At 43.9% G+C, this 15,707-nt stretch overlaps 2 protein-coding genes across 5 annotated transcripts; both read left to right on the plus strand.

Annotated features, from left to right (window-relative positions):
- The first annotated feature begins 1,154 nt into the window (after positions 1 to 1,154).
- pkdc (protein kinase-like domain containing) lies at positions 1,155 to 3,304 on the plus strand. Its single transcript, XM_035381346.1, has 2 exons — positions 1,155 to 1,286; positions 1,756 to 3,304. Exon 2 carries the CDS (start codon positions 1,778 to 1,780, stop codon positions 2,732 to 2,734), a length of 957 nt encoding a protein of 318 aa, XP_035237237.1. The 5' UTR covers positions 1,155 to 1,286; positions 1,756 to 1,777; the 3' UTR covers positions 2,735 to 3,304.
- A 1,001-nt stretch (positions 3,305 to 4,305) lies between these two features.
- herpud2 (HERPUD family member 2) lies at positions 4,306 to 13,643 on the plus strand. Of its 4 annotated transcripts, none has more exons than XM_035381323.1 (9): positions 4,306 to 4,655; positions 5,828 to 6,252; positions 8,588 to 8,665; positions 9,771 to 9,881; positions 10,377 to 10,516; positions 10,670 to 10,795; positions 11,929 to 12,312; positions 12,568 to 12,676; positions 12,963 to 13,643. In XM_035381323.1, the coding sequence occupies exons 2-9, from the start codon at positions 6,106 to 6,108 to the stop codon at positions 13,137 to 13,139; spliced, it is 1,272 nt and encodes a 423-aa protein (XP_035237214.1). In that variant the 5' UTR covers positions 4,306 to 4,655; positions 5,828 to 6,105; the 3' UTR covers positions 13,140 to 13,643. The 4 variants fall into 4 exon arrangements, with proteins under 4 accessions (XP_035237214.1, XP_035237203.1, XP_035237209.1 ...); XM_035381312.1 differs by having other exon boundaries at positions 4,306 to 4,626; XM_035381318.1 differs by having other exon boundaries at positions 4,306 to 4,626; positions 5,832 to 6,252.
- The last annotated feature ends 2,064 nt before the right edge of the window (positions 13,644 to 15,707 follow it).

The following is a 15,707-nucleotide window of genomic DNA, read 5'->3' on the forward strand; positions in this document are numbered from 1 at the left end:
GAAATGCCTGCATGCCCAGCATGCTTAATGTGTGATGCCATTAGCTCTCCTTTACCTTGCTTCTGTACCGATTTCCCTCCAAATTTTCCTGTTGAAAAACAAATAGTATCAACTGTATCGATAGATGCCTGTGAGCACTGATCCAAAGCAGGTTTTGCATTTATCATCCTAATGGTTAAGATTTAGGAATTGGGTAGAGCATCTGGACATATCTCAGTACTTAGGGACAACTTCTACCTCAAGCGTACATTTGCCAATCCCCCAAGTCCACAAGTGCACTGTGGTGTTTTATTACAGTGGAGACATGTTCTCTCTTCAGAAAAATCACCAGGAAGTTTAGGCTACATCTCACTGTAAGGGAAATGCAAGCAATTCATATCAATTAACAGGGTGAAGAGTACATTCAAATCTACTCCAATCAAGTGAGTCACGGAAATAAAAAAGAATGTATTTTTATTGGACTGTGCAATGAAATTCACCATGTGGATGCAGAATGAAACTGCATGCGCGAAAAAGCCATGGCCACTTAGTTTGTAATTAAGTCATTTTGGTAGACCTGAAGTAACCATCACATCCCAAGCAAATTTTGATCTAGTGAACTTGGTGGATACGTTTTTTTGTAGTCATCATAAGTATCAGTCCTTATAATGTTCTTGAAAGCCTGGATCAGTAAGGTATCTGTGCTGGAATAATGGTGCAGGTAAGTCCTGTGGACAGTTCTACCTAAGGCCATTAGCCTACTCCAATCTATGATGTTAAAAGTGAGGCACTGAGTGTCCTTTTTGATGTCTTTTGTGTGGCTTTGGACTCTTAGTAACTGGCATATTGGCGTAGGTTTGATTTAAACATTGATGGACACATTTAACCAGTGTCTACTGGCTAACAAGACCCCAGGCTAACATTGCCTGCCCTGTGCCTCAAACATGAGTGCATACAGGCATGCACACATACACACACACTAATGAACAAATTAACACATTGAATACCCTGCAGTTGATTTGAAGATCGAATATAAAACACATAATTTTGAATTATGAATGTAATTTATTATTAATAACAAATTTTAAAATAGCAATAATAACAACAATAACCTATCATTACTGTGATTATTATTATGATTATTTCAGCGTATGAGAGCATTACATGCCTGTAGCGTTCCACAGAAAGTAGACTACATTTCCCATGATGCTGCGCATATGAGTAACAGGAAGTGTTTCGGTTAGTCTCTCACCAAATTTTAAACTGCACGGACGTTCACGCGTTTATAATTCAGCTAAGACACAAAGGTAAAAACGAATATTTTCTTTAAAACGTGCTAGTTAATATATCGCTATTATTTCCTGACAGAATTATAGCCAGAAATGACAAACATACACGGAAACCTGAGTGCCGCAATGTCTTGTCAGGGGTTTTACGTGTCCTGGAGTGGATTTGAAAGGTCATGGTTTCTAATAAAAACAATAATGTTAGATTATTTTGTGGGAAAATAACGATCCAGTGTCTTGAAACCCTTAATGGCTTTCGAGCGCTCGTGACCATGTACGTGGTGGCTTTATTTCAGTCGATTAGGCGTTTATGTCATTGTGGCTATATAAATAGCTTTTAAGTTATGAATGAACTGGACAGATATTGAAGGAAGGCATTGTACTTAGTGAATAGAGTATGGGGTTATTGCAGAGGGAAATAAACACCAGTGCAAGTGCAAACAATTTTACATGCTTTTCCTTTTGTGTGTTTGTGTTTTTTTTAATAAAGAGAGAAGCCATCTTAACCAGGAATGAAACAAGAATATCAAGACCTGATTTTGGAAGCCACGGGAGCAGAGGCTTTGCTTATTGGTGACAAAATTCAGACCCTTTGGAGTGGCTATGGGGAGATTGTTAGGGTTCACTTGGAAGGCTGCGACCGCCCCTCAGTCATTGTCAAGCATGTGGTGTTTCCCCAGAAGTCCGCACACCCTGGAGGCTGGAACACAGACCTGTCTCACCTGCGCAAGGTGAGGTCCTACCAGGTGGAGACTCACTGGTATCAGAACTACTCCACCGACAGTGGGTGCCGGGTGCCTGTCTGTTTGGCTGCCCGTTCCTTTGGGGATGAGCAGCTGATCGTCCTGGAGGATCTGGACGTGGCGGGTTTCGACCAACGGAGGACCAAAGTTGGTATCAAGGAGATGAAAGCGTGTCTACGCTGGCTAGCCCACTTCCATGCCCGCTTCCTTGGCATCACCCCAGAGGGACTCTGGCCAATAGGGACCTACTGGCACCTGGAGACACGCCCAGATGAGCTGGAGGCCATGGCAGACCAAGATCTGAAAGCTGCAGCAGGCAAAATTGACCAGATACTCAACAGCTGCCGTTTCAAGACCATCGTCCATGGCGACGCCAAGCTGGCTAACTTTTGCTTCTCCAGGCAGGGGTCAGAGGTCGCGGCAGTGGACTTCCAGTATGTGGGCGGAGGCTGTGGTATGAAGGATCTTGTCTACTTCTTGGGAAGCTGCTTGGAGGAAAAGGAATGTGAGAAACAAGTGCCCGACCTCCTGGACTACTACTTCCTGGAGCTGAGGGGTGCGGTGGGTGACCAGGTGAATGTTGATGAGCTGGAGGCGGAATGGCGCGAGATGTTCGCCTATGCCTGGACAGACTTCCACCGCTTCCTGCTGGGCTGGATGCCCGGGCACCGCAAGATCAACAAGTACAGCAAGAGGCTGACCAGAGAGGTCTTGCGCAAACTCTGACTTTGGCTCATTGTCCTGTAATCACAGCACACATCACATTCTGCTCACCTTAAATGTATTTGGAGGTCTTGAGAGGGGGAATTGGCAGACTGACAGTCCGAATTAAACTTTATTGTTGTTGTGTCCACTGTGAACATTGGCTGAGGCTTTCTCATGCTGTTGTTGTGAAAACCACTGCTTGCATGTTTATGAAACCTGCCAGGTCACAGATGACTCTCTTGAAGGGTCATTCAGATGTCAGACAGGATCCATACTGGCTACACACCTGATGTTATTCACTTGAGACCCAGTGCTAAGGTGAAGATGTGATTGTTTTTATGTGTATTGCTGTGGTTTCCTGTGGTTTGTAATATGTGCTTCCTCTGCTGCTGTTAATGTGATTTTTGTTTGGATCTTGTTCAGTGACAGGCCTAACGTAAGTCTTCCATTTATAAAGGAAAGCACATCTGTAGCATGCTGTTTGTTGTCTCAGTGTTGTGAGATTGATGCTGTTGTGAGAAGAAGGTAAGAAATTGATTATTTGTATACACTCATTCCAGATCCATGTAATTAAAGAGAGCTCTGAGTCTACGTCAGTTAGAATGTTTTTTCACTTGCTGGATGATGTCAAATCAAGGGTTCAGGCCACATTTCCATGGCAGAAACCAGGCCTGAACAGGAAATGCATTTCCACTCTGCAGCCATCTTCCTGAAACTGAAGCCACTGGGTACCGATAAGCCAGCCTTTCATCCTGCATGTGCCGTTTTATCTTCTACCACAGCTGCATTCAGTGACATTGTGATAGAGTCCCACCCTTTGCACTGATTGCCACATGGCCACATCCCCTTATAAGAAGACGTCAGGAAAATCACAGATTGATTACAGGTCTTTGTTTTGGAAGTATTTGTTTTGGAGTACATGATCTACAAATGTGCAAAATATAAAAGTATAGCATTGCACAGCCGAAACATAGTGAGACACCCCTGTGTTTATGAGTCACAACAAGTATAGGCTCTTGGTGATGATAAACAGACTAGATAATTGCATCGTACAACAGATTATGCAATCACAACACACAATGTCACAATCATGAGGATGCTGTTTAACAAAGAGCCCATTAGAGTAAATACTATGGCCCCAATTCAGCCCTCTCAACAGAGGCCCCTGGGGTACTACCTTGATCTTTGTAAATATATTTTACATTTAAAATATAAATTGCTCTTATTTAAATTATTAGGGTTAAAGGTGTATTCAATTTCTAAATTATGATGAGGCTAATAGATTTAAACATGTCTGCGTTGTGCCTTCGTTGTTATATGTAGCCTAATATTTTGTGATAGAAGAGAAATGTGAAACATTTGTAAAACGGTGCTTTTGTCGGCATTTAGCACGCTAAATATGTCACAAATCGGTCAGAAGAACATCTATGTACCAGCTCTAAGGAAAACATACATTTACGTATATTCATATACTCCCAGTACGCTGATGTTTGAGAAGTCAGTTGCAGCTATTACTGTACCATCGCGCAATCCAGGGTAACAAATGTTAGTTTTTGCATCATTCCCCGTCTTGGGACGTCACAACGCAAAGGTGAACTTAGTTCATTAGGGAGAATGCGCAGTGCGTTTTCGTAGGGTTGGCAAAGCGGCTTCTGTTTCTACGCGCAATACGCTTCTAGAGAAGAAAACGCTGGTTATGGCAGAAATTTAAATAAGTTGAGAGGTTTTGAAGAATAATTGGTGTTTCGGTATTTTGTTTTCCTCCAACAGCTGATTATGGACTGTGAATCGGACAGGGTGACGTTGTATCCGGTGCTACGCCTGGCTCCATCTTGTACGATAACAAGTCGGGGAGTGGACCTGGCTGTCAAGGAGCAATAATGAAAATCAAGCGAAAGTTTACAACCTGACAGGTGAGCATTGATAGTGGTGGTCTATACTGGTAAGTGGCAGTGTGCTGTTTGACCAACCACAGATTGGCGTTCTTATTTGTATTTATTTGCACCATACAGCTTGCTAGCTAACGTTAGCTTGCTAACTCGCTGCTAGTCTTTGTGGTGTATTGACCACAGCTTTCCTGCCAGGCATTACTAGCTAAGCTGACTAATTACAGTAGAAAGGTAAACGTATGTGGGACAGTTATATTCCCAGGATAAAAAATATCTTATGAAGAAACTCGGTATGCAAGATAGTTAAATTTGATCCCACTCTTAGCTGAAGTAACTGGCTAGCTACGCAGCCATTGCCAACAAATTGCCTGATAAAAATTCCTTCAGCTTGTTGTTGATCAGTGAGCTGGTACTAGCCCCTTACATTAATTTCACGCGGGCTAAAACTAATACTAGCTAGCTTAAGTTAAAGAGTTAAAAAGGAGACCTGCAGAAGCTGCATTTTACAGTGGCTGTCTGTGGCGTGCTGTTGCTGTTTTGATAATTTGATCATACTACAAGCTATGGCATCTAACAAGACAAGGCATGTGTTTGATACTTTTCCAAATTAATACTCGTGTCTAGGCCATGACTCATTAAAGATGTATGTTTTATTAGAGAAGATTTAACGTTAACGCTACAATCTTGGTTTTCCTGCTAACATAATCTAGCTTCCAAAATAGGAATCAGTGGGAAATATGCAGTTGACAGGTAACTAGAAAACTACCAGGAAAATGGGTTGGTTAACATTCATTATAAAGGGACACGGGGCTAGTCTAGCTAAGTGATTTGCTAACGTTACGAACTGAATGCTGGTTTTCTAATACGCAAGTTGAGTACTGTTCTAACGTTACCAGTACATAGGACGCATCATAAAACTGGGATTGCTTTGAAAATAAAATACAGATGCACCAATGTATTGATCATTGCTACTCACCAGAGAATTTACTAACCAATTTGTCTCGCAAACTAGGGGAAACTATTCAGAATAGTTAACCTTCCAGATAAATATAGACAGTCCAAATGTTCTGTCCTGTGAAACAGCCCCCAAATAACCACAGTTGTTTTGCTGAATATTGTGGGTTTTATTTGAGTGTACTGGTGCTATATTGCTCAATTCAATGTTATGGAGCTGTGTTTATCCCAGAATTGCCCTCATGACTCCCTCTGTCTCTGATTACCCCAGCTAGATAGCAGACAGCACTCCTCCAAACGGAAACCATTCTCAAGAGACTTTCTTGTGCCCCATGTGCTTCAACCAATGAGAGAACTCTGTTCTTCAAGGAGAAACTCAGTCAGTTCCCGCTCAGTGTGGATCCCCCTTGTTGGCCCAGGTCTCTTGGTGGCACTGACTTTGGAGAATATTTGAAGGAATCTACCAGAATAAAGGCCACAGAGAAGCGAGTGCAGCTAAAAAGAACTGCCCTGTCCCACTGTTGAAGGTGGGGGCTCTTACTATGAAACATGGACCAAGGTGCAGTTGACAGCCCTGTCATCCTCATCATCAAGGCACCCAACCAGAAGTACGATGATCAGACTATAAACTGTTTCCTCAACTGGACCGTTGGGAAGTTAAAAACGCACCTCTCTAATGTGTATCCCAGCAAGCCGGTGAGTAGGAGTGGTGCCATGGGTTTGGGCTGTGAGAATGAATTGGTGTAGGGTGTGTGCAGCTATGGAGGTGCGAAAGAGGTTTACACACAGCGGTTCCATAAGAGCCGCAGCTGAACTGACCCAGAAGCTCAGCAAAGGAGGAGGCTAATCCTGGATCAGAGAAGCTGTGCTGGAGTGTCTGGTCAGCAAAATATCTCAGCTGGGAGTGTGTGTGTGTGTGCATGTGCGTGTGTGTGTGTGTGTGTGTGTGTGTGTGTGTATGTATGTGTGTGTGTGTGTGAGTGTATGTGTGAGGGAGAGAGAAAGCTAGCTGTGTGCCTGTGGTTATATCAATCAACCTGTGCCTGGATGTCTGTATGTGTGCATTACTGCGTATGTATGTCTGTCTGCATGGCTGTACAGGCCAGCACAGTATAGTGCATCCCAGCTGTACGTGACACAAAACAGTACAGCAGGCTAGGCAGATGAACAGCCTTATGTAACTCCATTTTGCATTGGGTGTGCTGTAAAATGAAAAGCAGTTTAATGAATACCTGTTTTTTTAGCTAGCAGGAATGAGAGAGGTACAGTATGATGGTGTTCCTGGGGGAGTAAAACTGCAGCAAATGATCATTACTCAAGATTAAAGAAGGAATCTTTTTTTGTTTAATATTAACAGCTGGATTAAGTTTTAATGGCATGCCTTGTTTCCAGAGTTCCAGTGTCTCCGTATTGCAATATCTGTCATTGATATGCCTGAGCTGTATGTCAGCTGTGCCTGGGAAAAGCTTATCAGTGAGAAATCAAACTGAATATAACTAGAAGAACTGAAAAATAAAACCACTTGAATAATGGATGGCTATGACTGCAAAATGGTCCTGACTGGAATGTGTTCTAGTTTCACACCCAATAGCGAGTGATTGCAAAGCTTCAGTCAGAGTGAGTTAGTTTTTGTATGGGCTTATCCCGCTTCAATAATCTGTGCACATCAGATGCTGCAGTTAAGCAGTTATTGGACATTTTTTTTGGCAGCTCCTCCTGCCAGGTAAGCTTTCAGTGTGGTGAGTTATGGTAATATCAACCACATTTACAAACCACAATTCAAAAAAACTCTCACCACTTCACATTGATGGGAGGGAAAGAATAACTCACCGGAAGCAGCCTTGTGTGTACGCTCACCCTTGGTGAACAACATCCATTTTGCACTGACCACGAATGAGCTGAAGTAAAGAGGGAGGCATATTTAATCAGTCGGTTAAACTTAAGGAATGACTACATGGTCAGATTGAAAGTACTGGTTTGGGGCACTGGGCGTCATCCTACTCTTTGTACTGAATGCCATGAGATCTTTTGTGGTCTTAGTGAGGCAGGACCATGGTTTAACCTTTATCGTGAATGCCTTCCATGGCAGTGTCCCCATCCCTGCTTTTCTGCTTGGTCCAGAAGGAAGTCTTCCTATTGGTCCACCAACACCACATCCAGCAGCAGCCTGGTTTTTTTCCCTTCAGAGAACTATCCCAGCACCACTAGATCTCTCCTGTTTGAGATTTAGCTACAGAGTGGTGCAGTGGCTGCAATTTCTGTAGATCCAAATGCAAGACTCCCTGTCTTTCAGGCCTTCTCTGGTCATGAGGGAGGGAAAGTTCACGATTTGTTACGAACTATGTTGTCCAAAAGGAACAGTATTTCTACTACGAAAACGTGAATGGAAATTAGCCACTCACATTCCTTTCAGGCTCCTCATAAAATTCCACAGATTCCCGTGTCACAGTGCTGTATGTGGAAGCAGTTGGGTGAGAAAGGGACAGAGTGTATTTTAGGAAGCATGGCTCTCGCACAGTACCTCTGTTCTCAGGGTGTCATTATCATCATTTCCTTCTTCACTCCCAGCTCTACTGTCATCATCACAATCATAATAATATTAATAATAACCACCGCCACCATCATCATCACCATTGCTGTCATCGTTGTGGCAGGGAAGCCGCTTCGGTTGGAGTGATGTCATTGGCAGTTTGGTAATGATGCCGTTTCCATGTTATGGAGGACCGAGACACGAGCACACATTCTGAATAGCGCCCAATTAAAAGACCCTCTGAAATGAATTTCCCTGGAGAGGGGAAACTTGTTGGAGCAGGAGGGTGTGTTGCCATGGCAGGGTGGGCCACTGCTTTACTTAGCTGGAACTGTTTCCTCTGTGGATGAAACTGATTGTTATTACTATGACCACTTCCCCCGTTCTGTTTGCCACAAACCTGCTTTTTTCCCAGTGCCTGTTTAAACTTGTGTTTAAATACAGTATTAGAGGGATGTGTCACACGGTCAATAAGAATGTGTGTTTGCATTTGTTCTGTAGTTGTCAAAGGATCAGAGGTTGGTGTACTCCGGACGGCTTCTCCTGGATCACCTGCAACTGAGAGACATCCTGAGAAAGGTATTTTATCCTACTGATGAGTCATAGAGGTTAATACATCTTATTGTACACATGGGGTGGTACCAGAATTTCATTCTTAGTATCTTTTTACACACGGATACTAGGAACTCATCAAATTACATAGACGCACTAGGATCTCATCAAATTACACACAGAGATACTAGGATCTCATCAAATTACACACAGAGATATTGGGATTTCACAAGATTGCACACAGATGCTAGGATCTCATCAAATTGCACTCATAGATTCTAGGATTTTCTTAGATTACACACAGAGATACCAGGATCTCATCAAATTATGCACAGAGATACTAGGATCTTATCAGATTACACACAGATATTCTGGGATTTCATAAGATTACACACCAATAGATGCCAGTATCTCATCAGATGAGTTGTAAGTACCCACCAACATTATTTTTCACAACCTTTGCTATCAAGCGTTAAACGTACTAAAGTGTATCAGAGTTTGATTTTGCACAGGGGGTGTTCCCCTTTAAGAGCATGATTTGGCAGGAAAGGCAGATGTGTATAGACCTGTTCCACTCGCTCTCTGGTACAATAGCACTTCTGGCAGAGTAAGCATCATGAGGCTTGCATTGTCACTGAACTCCAGCAGCTTCTCTCAGGTCGGCCCCATGATTTGCACCGACAGCATTGACACAAGAACATGGTTAGATGTGACGATGGATTCGCACCATTCGTCTATTGACCATTAGCGCTAGCAGGCATGTGCATATCTCCCTCTACATAATGACTTAAGGTGCTGTCACTAAGCCACTGTGTTCCCTTTACAAATTGATTTTAATCATTTTTGTTATCCAATAAAGCATCATAATGGTGTCAATCTCAAAATAAAAATAACTGAATTCAGAAGGCTGCATGAATTTTTTGTGCTTCCTTGGTTAAAAGTTTGATTGAATGAACTCCTAATGAGGATAAAATACCAGTGCGATGTTATAGTGGGAGAGTTTTCTCCCACTATAACATCGCATGTTTCTCTCAGAAGTGGTAAATTTAAATTAGCAGATATATGCAGGCATAAGTCCTAATTTTGAATCCTTCTATGTTCAGTCGAGGTATTTTCTTTTCTCATCCTGCAGCAAGATGAGTATCACATGGTCCACCTCGTGTGTGCCTCTCGAAGTCCCCCTGCATCCCCCTGCCCCCCTACTGGCACACGGACGCACACGACCTCTGACCCTGAGACTCCTGTGAGTATCACCCACTGACCCGCGAAAACATCAGCTGTATCATAACTAACAGCGGCCACTCTCTTTAGGGAAACGCAAGAGAGATGCACTGCTCTTAAGGATAAAATTGTGCTGAAGGGGAGGGTATTGTTTTAAAAATGTGTGTATGTGCTTTATTTTCTCAACCTCTGTTGTTAATGACCGAATTATCTGAGCTCGTGCCCTCAGTTTGGTGGCAAAATAACATGTTAGCTGGTTATTGCCTTTGTAGAGAACTCAAGATACATTTTGTTGCAGTGCATTATGGGAAATGTCACAGCATTATGTACATGGCATTTGACCCATGTGACCAATGAAACCTAGAAAACTCATTGAAGTGCTTGGACACCTGATGCCCTCTGCTGTAGGAGTTGCACTTAACCCCTGTACTGGTGACCACATGCCCCTACATTGTTCTGCTGAATCCTCTGAGTGCCTGCAAAGGCCTCTGATTGGTCCTTCTGTCCTCTCACCCAGAGTTCTGACAGCCCCGCATCCTCCTCCTCGGCCACGCCTACCACAGACAGTACGCCTGCCTCCTCAGTGGGGAACCCTGATGGGCTGAGACATCGTGGTGGCCACGCCCACAGCCCCGCCTATCCAAACTTCATGCAAGGGTGAGTCCTGTCCCGAGATCCTGTTCCAAGATCAAATGATTTTATCTTCTCTATGACCGGCGTGCCTCAGGATTTGATGGGCATGTCGCAAGATTTATGTTGGGAAGTGTTATATGCATTAGACTCTGATGTGCGTCTGTGTGTCTTGTGCAGGCACTTAGGGGACCAGTTTCCTGTGCAGCAGGGGATGCCCGCGGGCTTCCCGGCCTACCCCGCGTACAACCCCATGCAGGTGCTGTGGTGGCAGCAGGCGTACGCGCGGCACTACTACATGCAGTAGTAAGTCCCTCTCAGACGCTCGCTCCGCACGGCTCCACGTGCACGAACACTCACAGAACTGTTATTCATAAGACCCGCACTCTGCGGCCTAATCCCACTCAGCCTGTCCAGAGCCCTTCCATTCAGCAACCAGTCATTTGCACACGGACGCGTAGCGTTAGCGGCGCGGAGCGCATCGGCGCATCAGGCGCTCCTGCCTGCCGGGGCCTGGATGGTGTGCTCCTGACGAGCGCCAGGGGAGGAGAGGATTTAGAGGGATGCGAGCGGTTTCATTACAGACAGTCATTTCCACTCACACCAGACACTGCTCTCGCTGACAGCGCGCCTGCCGTTTGTACCGTACAACAGCCAGCGCCGCGCTCCCACCACTCCAGGCCAACACCAGAATATTTATAGTGCTATAATTAGAGAAGTAATACAGCGCTCTGCGGTGCTCCCTTTTTAGGAGCATTTGCTCCTGGAAATCGATGTCTGCTAACTGGAAAAATAATTCAAGAGCACATCTGCTAATTGGAATCCATTAGTGTGCTTCTAAATTTTGTACCTTGGTGCTCATTGGAAAAAATGTTAGCCTAGAGCCCTGTAATCATATATTTTAAGAACATTCTTCAGAAAACATTTTTCCAAGCCACATTGACTTCTAGTACACGTTTACTTGGCTGTTCTGAGGTAATGGTTTAGCTTGAAGAACCTTCCGGAGTTCCACTGCAGGTCTTTTTGGTTCTCATCAGATCTATTATTCACATTCCCCCTGTTTCTCTGCTGACTGATTTGTGTTGAGCAGGGTCTCTGTGTGGTCAGTGGTCAGTAATGTGTTGTGAAACGAAACTTGTGTTTCTATTTTAGGAGTGTAACTGTAGATGTTTATTCCACTGGTGAGGGGAGTCGGGACGTCTCAGTGTTGCACTTTTGACACTGCAGCACACAGAGAGAGGGCCAGTAAGAGAGAGGGGCAACTTTGTTTTTTTGAACAGTCTTTGAAGTGGTTGAAGCAGCTCAGGGTTATACGTTACTCATTTGTTCTCTCTTGTTGCTACCTTTCTTTTTCTCCCCTTTTCTCTATCCCCCTCTCCTCCCTCCTCCCTCTTTCTCTCTCCCTCTCTCTCTTTCTCTCTTTCTCTCTGTCCACACAGCCATGCAGCAGTGGCCTCCTCCCAGACTCCCAGCCCCACCATCCCCCCCACTGCTTTCCTGCCCCCTGTGCCCTCCCTGTCACATCAGCAACCAGCCCAGCCCAACGACCCGCCCCCCGTGGGTCCTAACCCCGCCCCCGCGCCAGCCCCAGCCCCAGCCCCTGCCCCTGCCCCCGCTCCCGCTCCCGAAGAGCACCCTGCCAACCCCAACATCCAGATGAACGCCCAGGGTGGCGCCCTGCTGAACGAGGATGAGCTGAATCGCGATTGGCTGGACTGGATATACACGGTGTCGCGCGCCGCCATCCTGCTCAGCATCGTCTACTTCTACTCCTCCTTCAGCCGCTTCGTCATGGTGATCGGCGCCATGCTGCTGGTGTACCTGTGAGTGCTGCGTTCCTTCCGAGCTCCCCCATCCCCACATACAGTCTGCGCTTACACACACGGGCAGCCATTCGGGCTCAAATGCAGGTTTACTGTGCATTTTTCCCTCTGGGAAGTGTCTGTTCAGAAGTGCTGCTACTATAGTGCAGTAAATGACTGCTCTCCTCCCTCAATCTCTCTCATTTTCTCTATTTCTCTTTGTCTCCCCTCATCCCCCGCCCCGTCCCCCTTCCTCTCTTGGTCCCTCCCCTGCAGACACCAGGTCGGCTGGTTCCCCTTCCGCCCGGATCTCCAGAACCTTGGGGGAGCAGAGGGAAACGAGGATGACCATGAGGCAGATCGTCATGACGACGTCCAGGAAATGGTGATTCCTTAAATTTTAAATAGTCAGATATCAGATTCTACTCTCTCCCTCTATTCACCCACCCATGTGGACTCTCTGAACATTGACCCTTGACCCTTGTTCCCAGACTGGAGGTGCTGGCTTTCATTTTCACTCTTTCCAGGCTACAGCACAATGAAAATCCTCACATTTAGACGAATAACAGCACAGGATTCAGAGCTCTTGAATATAGCAGAAAATTAGAATAATCCCAGAGATAATTTAAAGAGCTAGTTTAAATGGATCAGTTTGCATTGCACCCTTTCAGGAGCGCATCATGGACGAGGGGCTAGAGGAAGACGAAGGCGACGGTGGAGAGGAAGGCCCCGGAGACCCTGCCAACGGGGGCCCCCAGTACCCCGGATTTCTGGCCTCAACCTGGTCCTTCATCACCACCTTCTTCACCTCACTAATCCCCGAGGGGCCCCCCCAGCCTGCCAACTGAACATGGGGGGAGTCACGGCAACACTAGACCACGTCAATATGCATAGGACACAGCAGCCAATCAAAAAGAGCCATCTCCGGACTCTTTCTGCCAATCATTACCAATGGTCCGGTGGTCTGTGAAAAGCCACATTTATCTTTATTCTTGGTGGAAGTTTTGAGTTATGCAGCTCCTCAGAAACAATGGGGAGATCAGATATTGATTGAGAAGGTAATTGTCTTCCATTTAAAATATAACACAGGCTCTCATAGTTTGATTAGCAAAAAAAAGAAAAACTAAATAAAGAAAACACAGAACACAAGAACACACACCAAAGCTTTGTTGTCTAAATGTGTGTGTAAACAATTCAGTGGACTTGAGTGTATTTTTTTTTTCTTCCTCAGTGTGTATAAATGCAAGCATTTATTTACTTGTATAAATATATATATACATCTCAGTGCATAATGACCAGGATTGCTTTGGTTGAGAGAAGCTTTTTTGAATAAAAATCCAGTTCTGGTTTTATTTTGTGGCGGTGCATGTGTCATTGTGGGGAAGAGTGGTAAGGGAAAGCCAGCATTGTCCCCCTCTCTGTTTCTGTTGGGATGGTGCAGATGTGCAAGCTTAGAATAGAGAATTACCTGCAGCTACTTGCCATTCTGCGCGTTCGTGATGCTTGTGGCACCAGGCTCATGCAGCTCTATTTCAGTCAACGGAGTCCCCTCTGCAAGACAGTACAAGTATATGGAGTGTAGAGGTACAGGTATATCACACATCAACCTTTTGAAAGACATGCAGGAAGTTCATTAAGTCCTGATGCAAGTAACCACCCCCCAGCTGTTGTTCTGCCCTCAGTGTCACCAGCTTCTGAAAGACCAATTCATATTGTTAATAAGAACTAGAAAGTGAAAATTGGCAGTACATTTTTTTCCTCTTTTTGCTCTCAACGTCATCTGGATCAGACACTAGGCTATTCTGCGGTGTGTGTCAGATTTTTGGCCTCTTGGCGAGCTGGATTATATTTGGCCTACTGGCTAATAAGTAGTTTGGCTACTCTAATGGCACGCTAGAAATGAAGAGTTCTGTTGTCTTCACATATAGGCGGCATTTAAAATTTCCCCTCACTGGTATCAGGAGCAGATTTCTACCTACAGAATATGCAGCAAATGCGCTAATTAACATGGTAGTGTGCAGTAATACAGAATTCGGGACAAGAAATCAAGAAAGAAACGATAATACAAAATAGTTCAATAATGAGAATAGCCTAATACTGAGCTTATGGTATATGTTTCTCCAGAAACCTTTTTTTTAGCATAAACTTGTCAAGCTTGGAATCAGCCAATCAAATTTGGCAGGCATTCTATGTATGTAATATTAGACTGTTTCCTATGGTGCAGGCAATGACATCACTGCACTCAAAATAAAGTGAACAAAAGAAAATTTGATATTTAAGTTTGGAAAAGTGAATAAAAAACTCCAGAAAATATTCTATTCCCCGAGGTAAGTTTGGTCAGTGAATTTGCCCCTGCAAATGAAGTATTTCATGAATTATGTGTTTGGTGGGGCACGGTGGTGCAGTGGGTAACACAGTCCTTTCTGTGTGAAGTTTGTATGTTTTCCCTGTGTTTGTGTGAGTTTTCTCCAGGTACTCCAGTTTCATCCCCCCTGTGACCGAACAAGCAGTTTAGATGATGGATAGGTGGGTTGATGCTTTTGCTGGTGCACTTGCAAAATGAAGAATTATTTCATGTGTGATTGTCTCCTGCAGGTGGTGCTGTTCATCCACAAATGAAAGTGCTTTCATTTAAATGTTAAGGCGTGTTTGGAAGGACGTTTTTGGCATGAAAAACCAATACAACTTTGGTGAGCCTCTTGTTCGTAAGGACCTTTGTAGTGACCTATTGCATTCATGGTCAAAAAAGCCAAATTATTATTTAACAAACTCAATGTCCAGGGTTAAATGTTTACACACAACAGGGCTTGTTAAACATTTGACTGGAAATATATATTTTTTTTATGTTTTCAGTAGAGGCCTACTAATGAAATCATTTCATCAATCCAAAAATGCATTGCATTTTTAAAATCTCACAAGCTACATTTTGCTTGAGTACTTTCCCCCAATTATTTCAACTAAAAAAAGTACTAAAAAGTAAATATTTTCTTGTTTTATACAGTCTGAAGAAGGTCAAATAGTCTACACCTTGCTGCAATCTGGTAATGCAATTTCTCACATTTTCTTTGATTTGATTTAAGTGTTGTTTGGATTTGTGAGTTTTCTTCAAATTTGCAGCAGAACTGTTAGTATTAAACAGAAGCTTAAAGAATTTTCAACCAATTCCTGAAAGTTAACCACCAAGAAAAGGACTCAAATAAATCTCATTGTTCTTTTTAGGAATTCATTTAAAAGGTAGCAAAGCCATATCTACGCAAATGATGCCTGGTGCTTCTAAAACTGAGATGAGACACATCTTTGTCCTGGTCTGTATATTACTTTTAAAAATAATAATTATTATTATATGACATTATAATAAACAATTTTAAAAATAGCCTAATAATAATGAGTGCCTTGAATTGAAGCAATATTCAAAA

Source organism: Anguilla anguilla, chromosome 1 (assembly GCF_013347855.1).
Source record: "Anguilla anguilla isolate fAngAng1 chromosome 1, fAngAng1.pri, whole genome shotgun sequence".
NCBI classification, from domain to species: domain Eukaryota; kingdom Metazoa; phylum Chordata; class Actinopteri; order Anguilliformes; family Anguillidae; genus Anguilla; species Anguilla anguilla.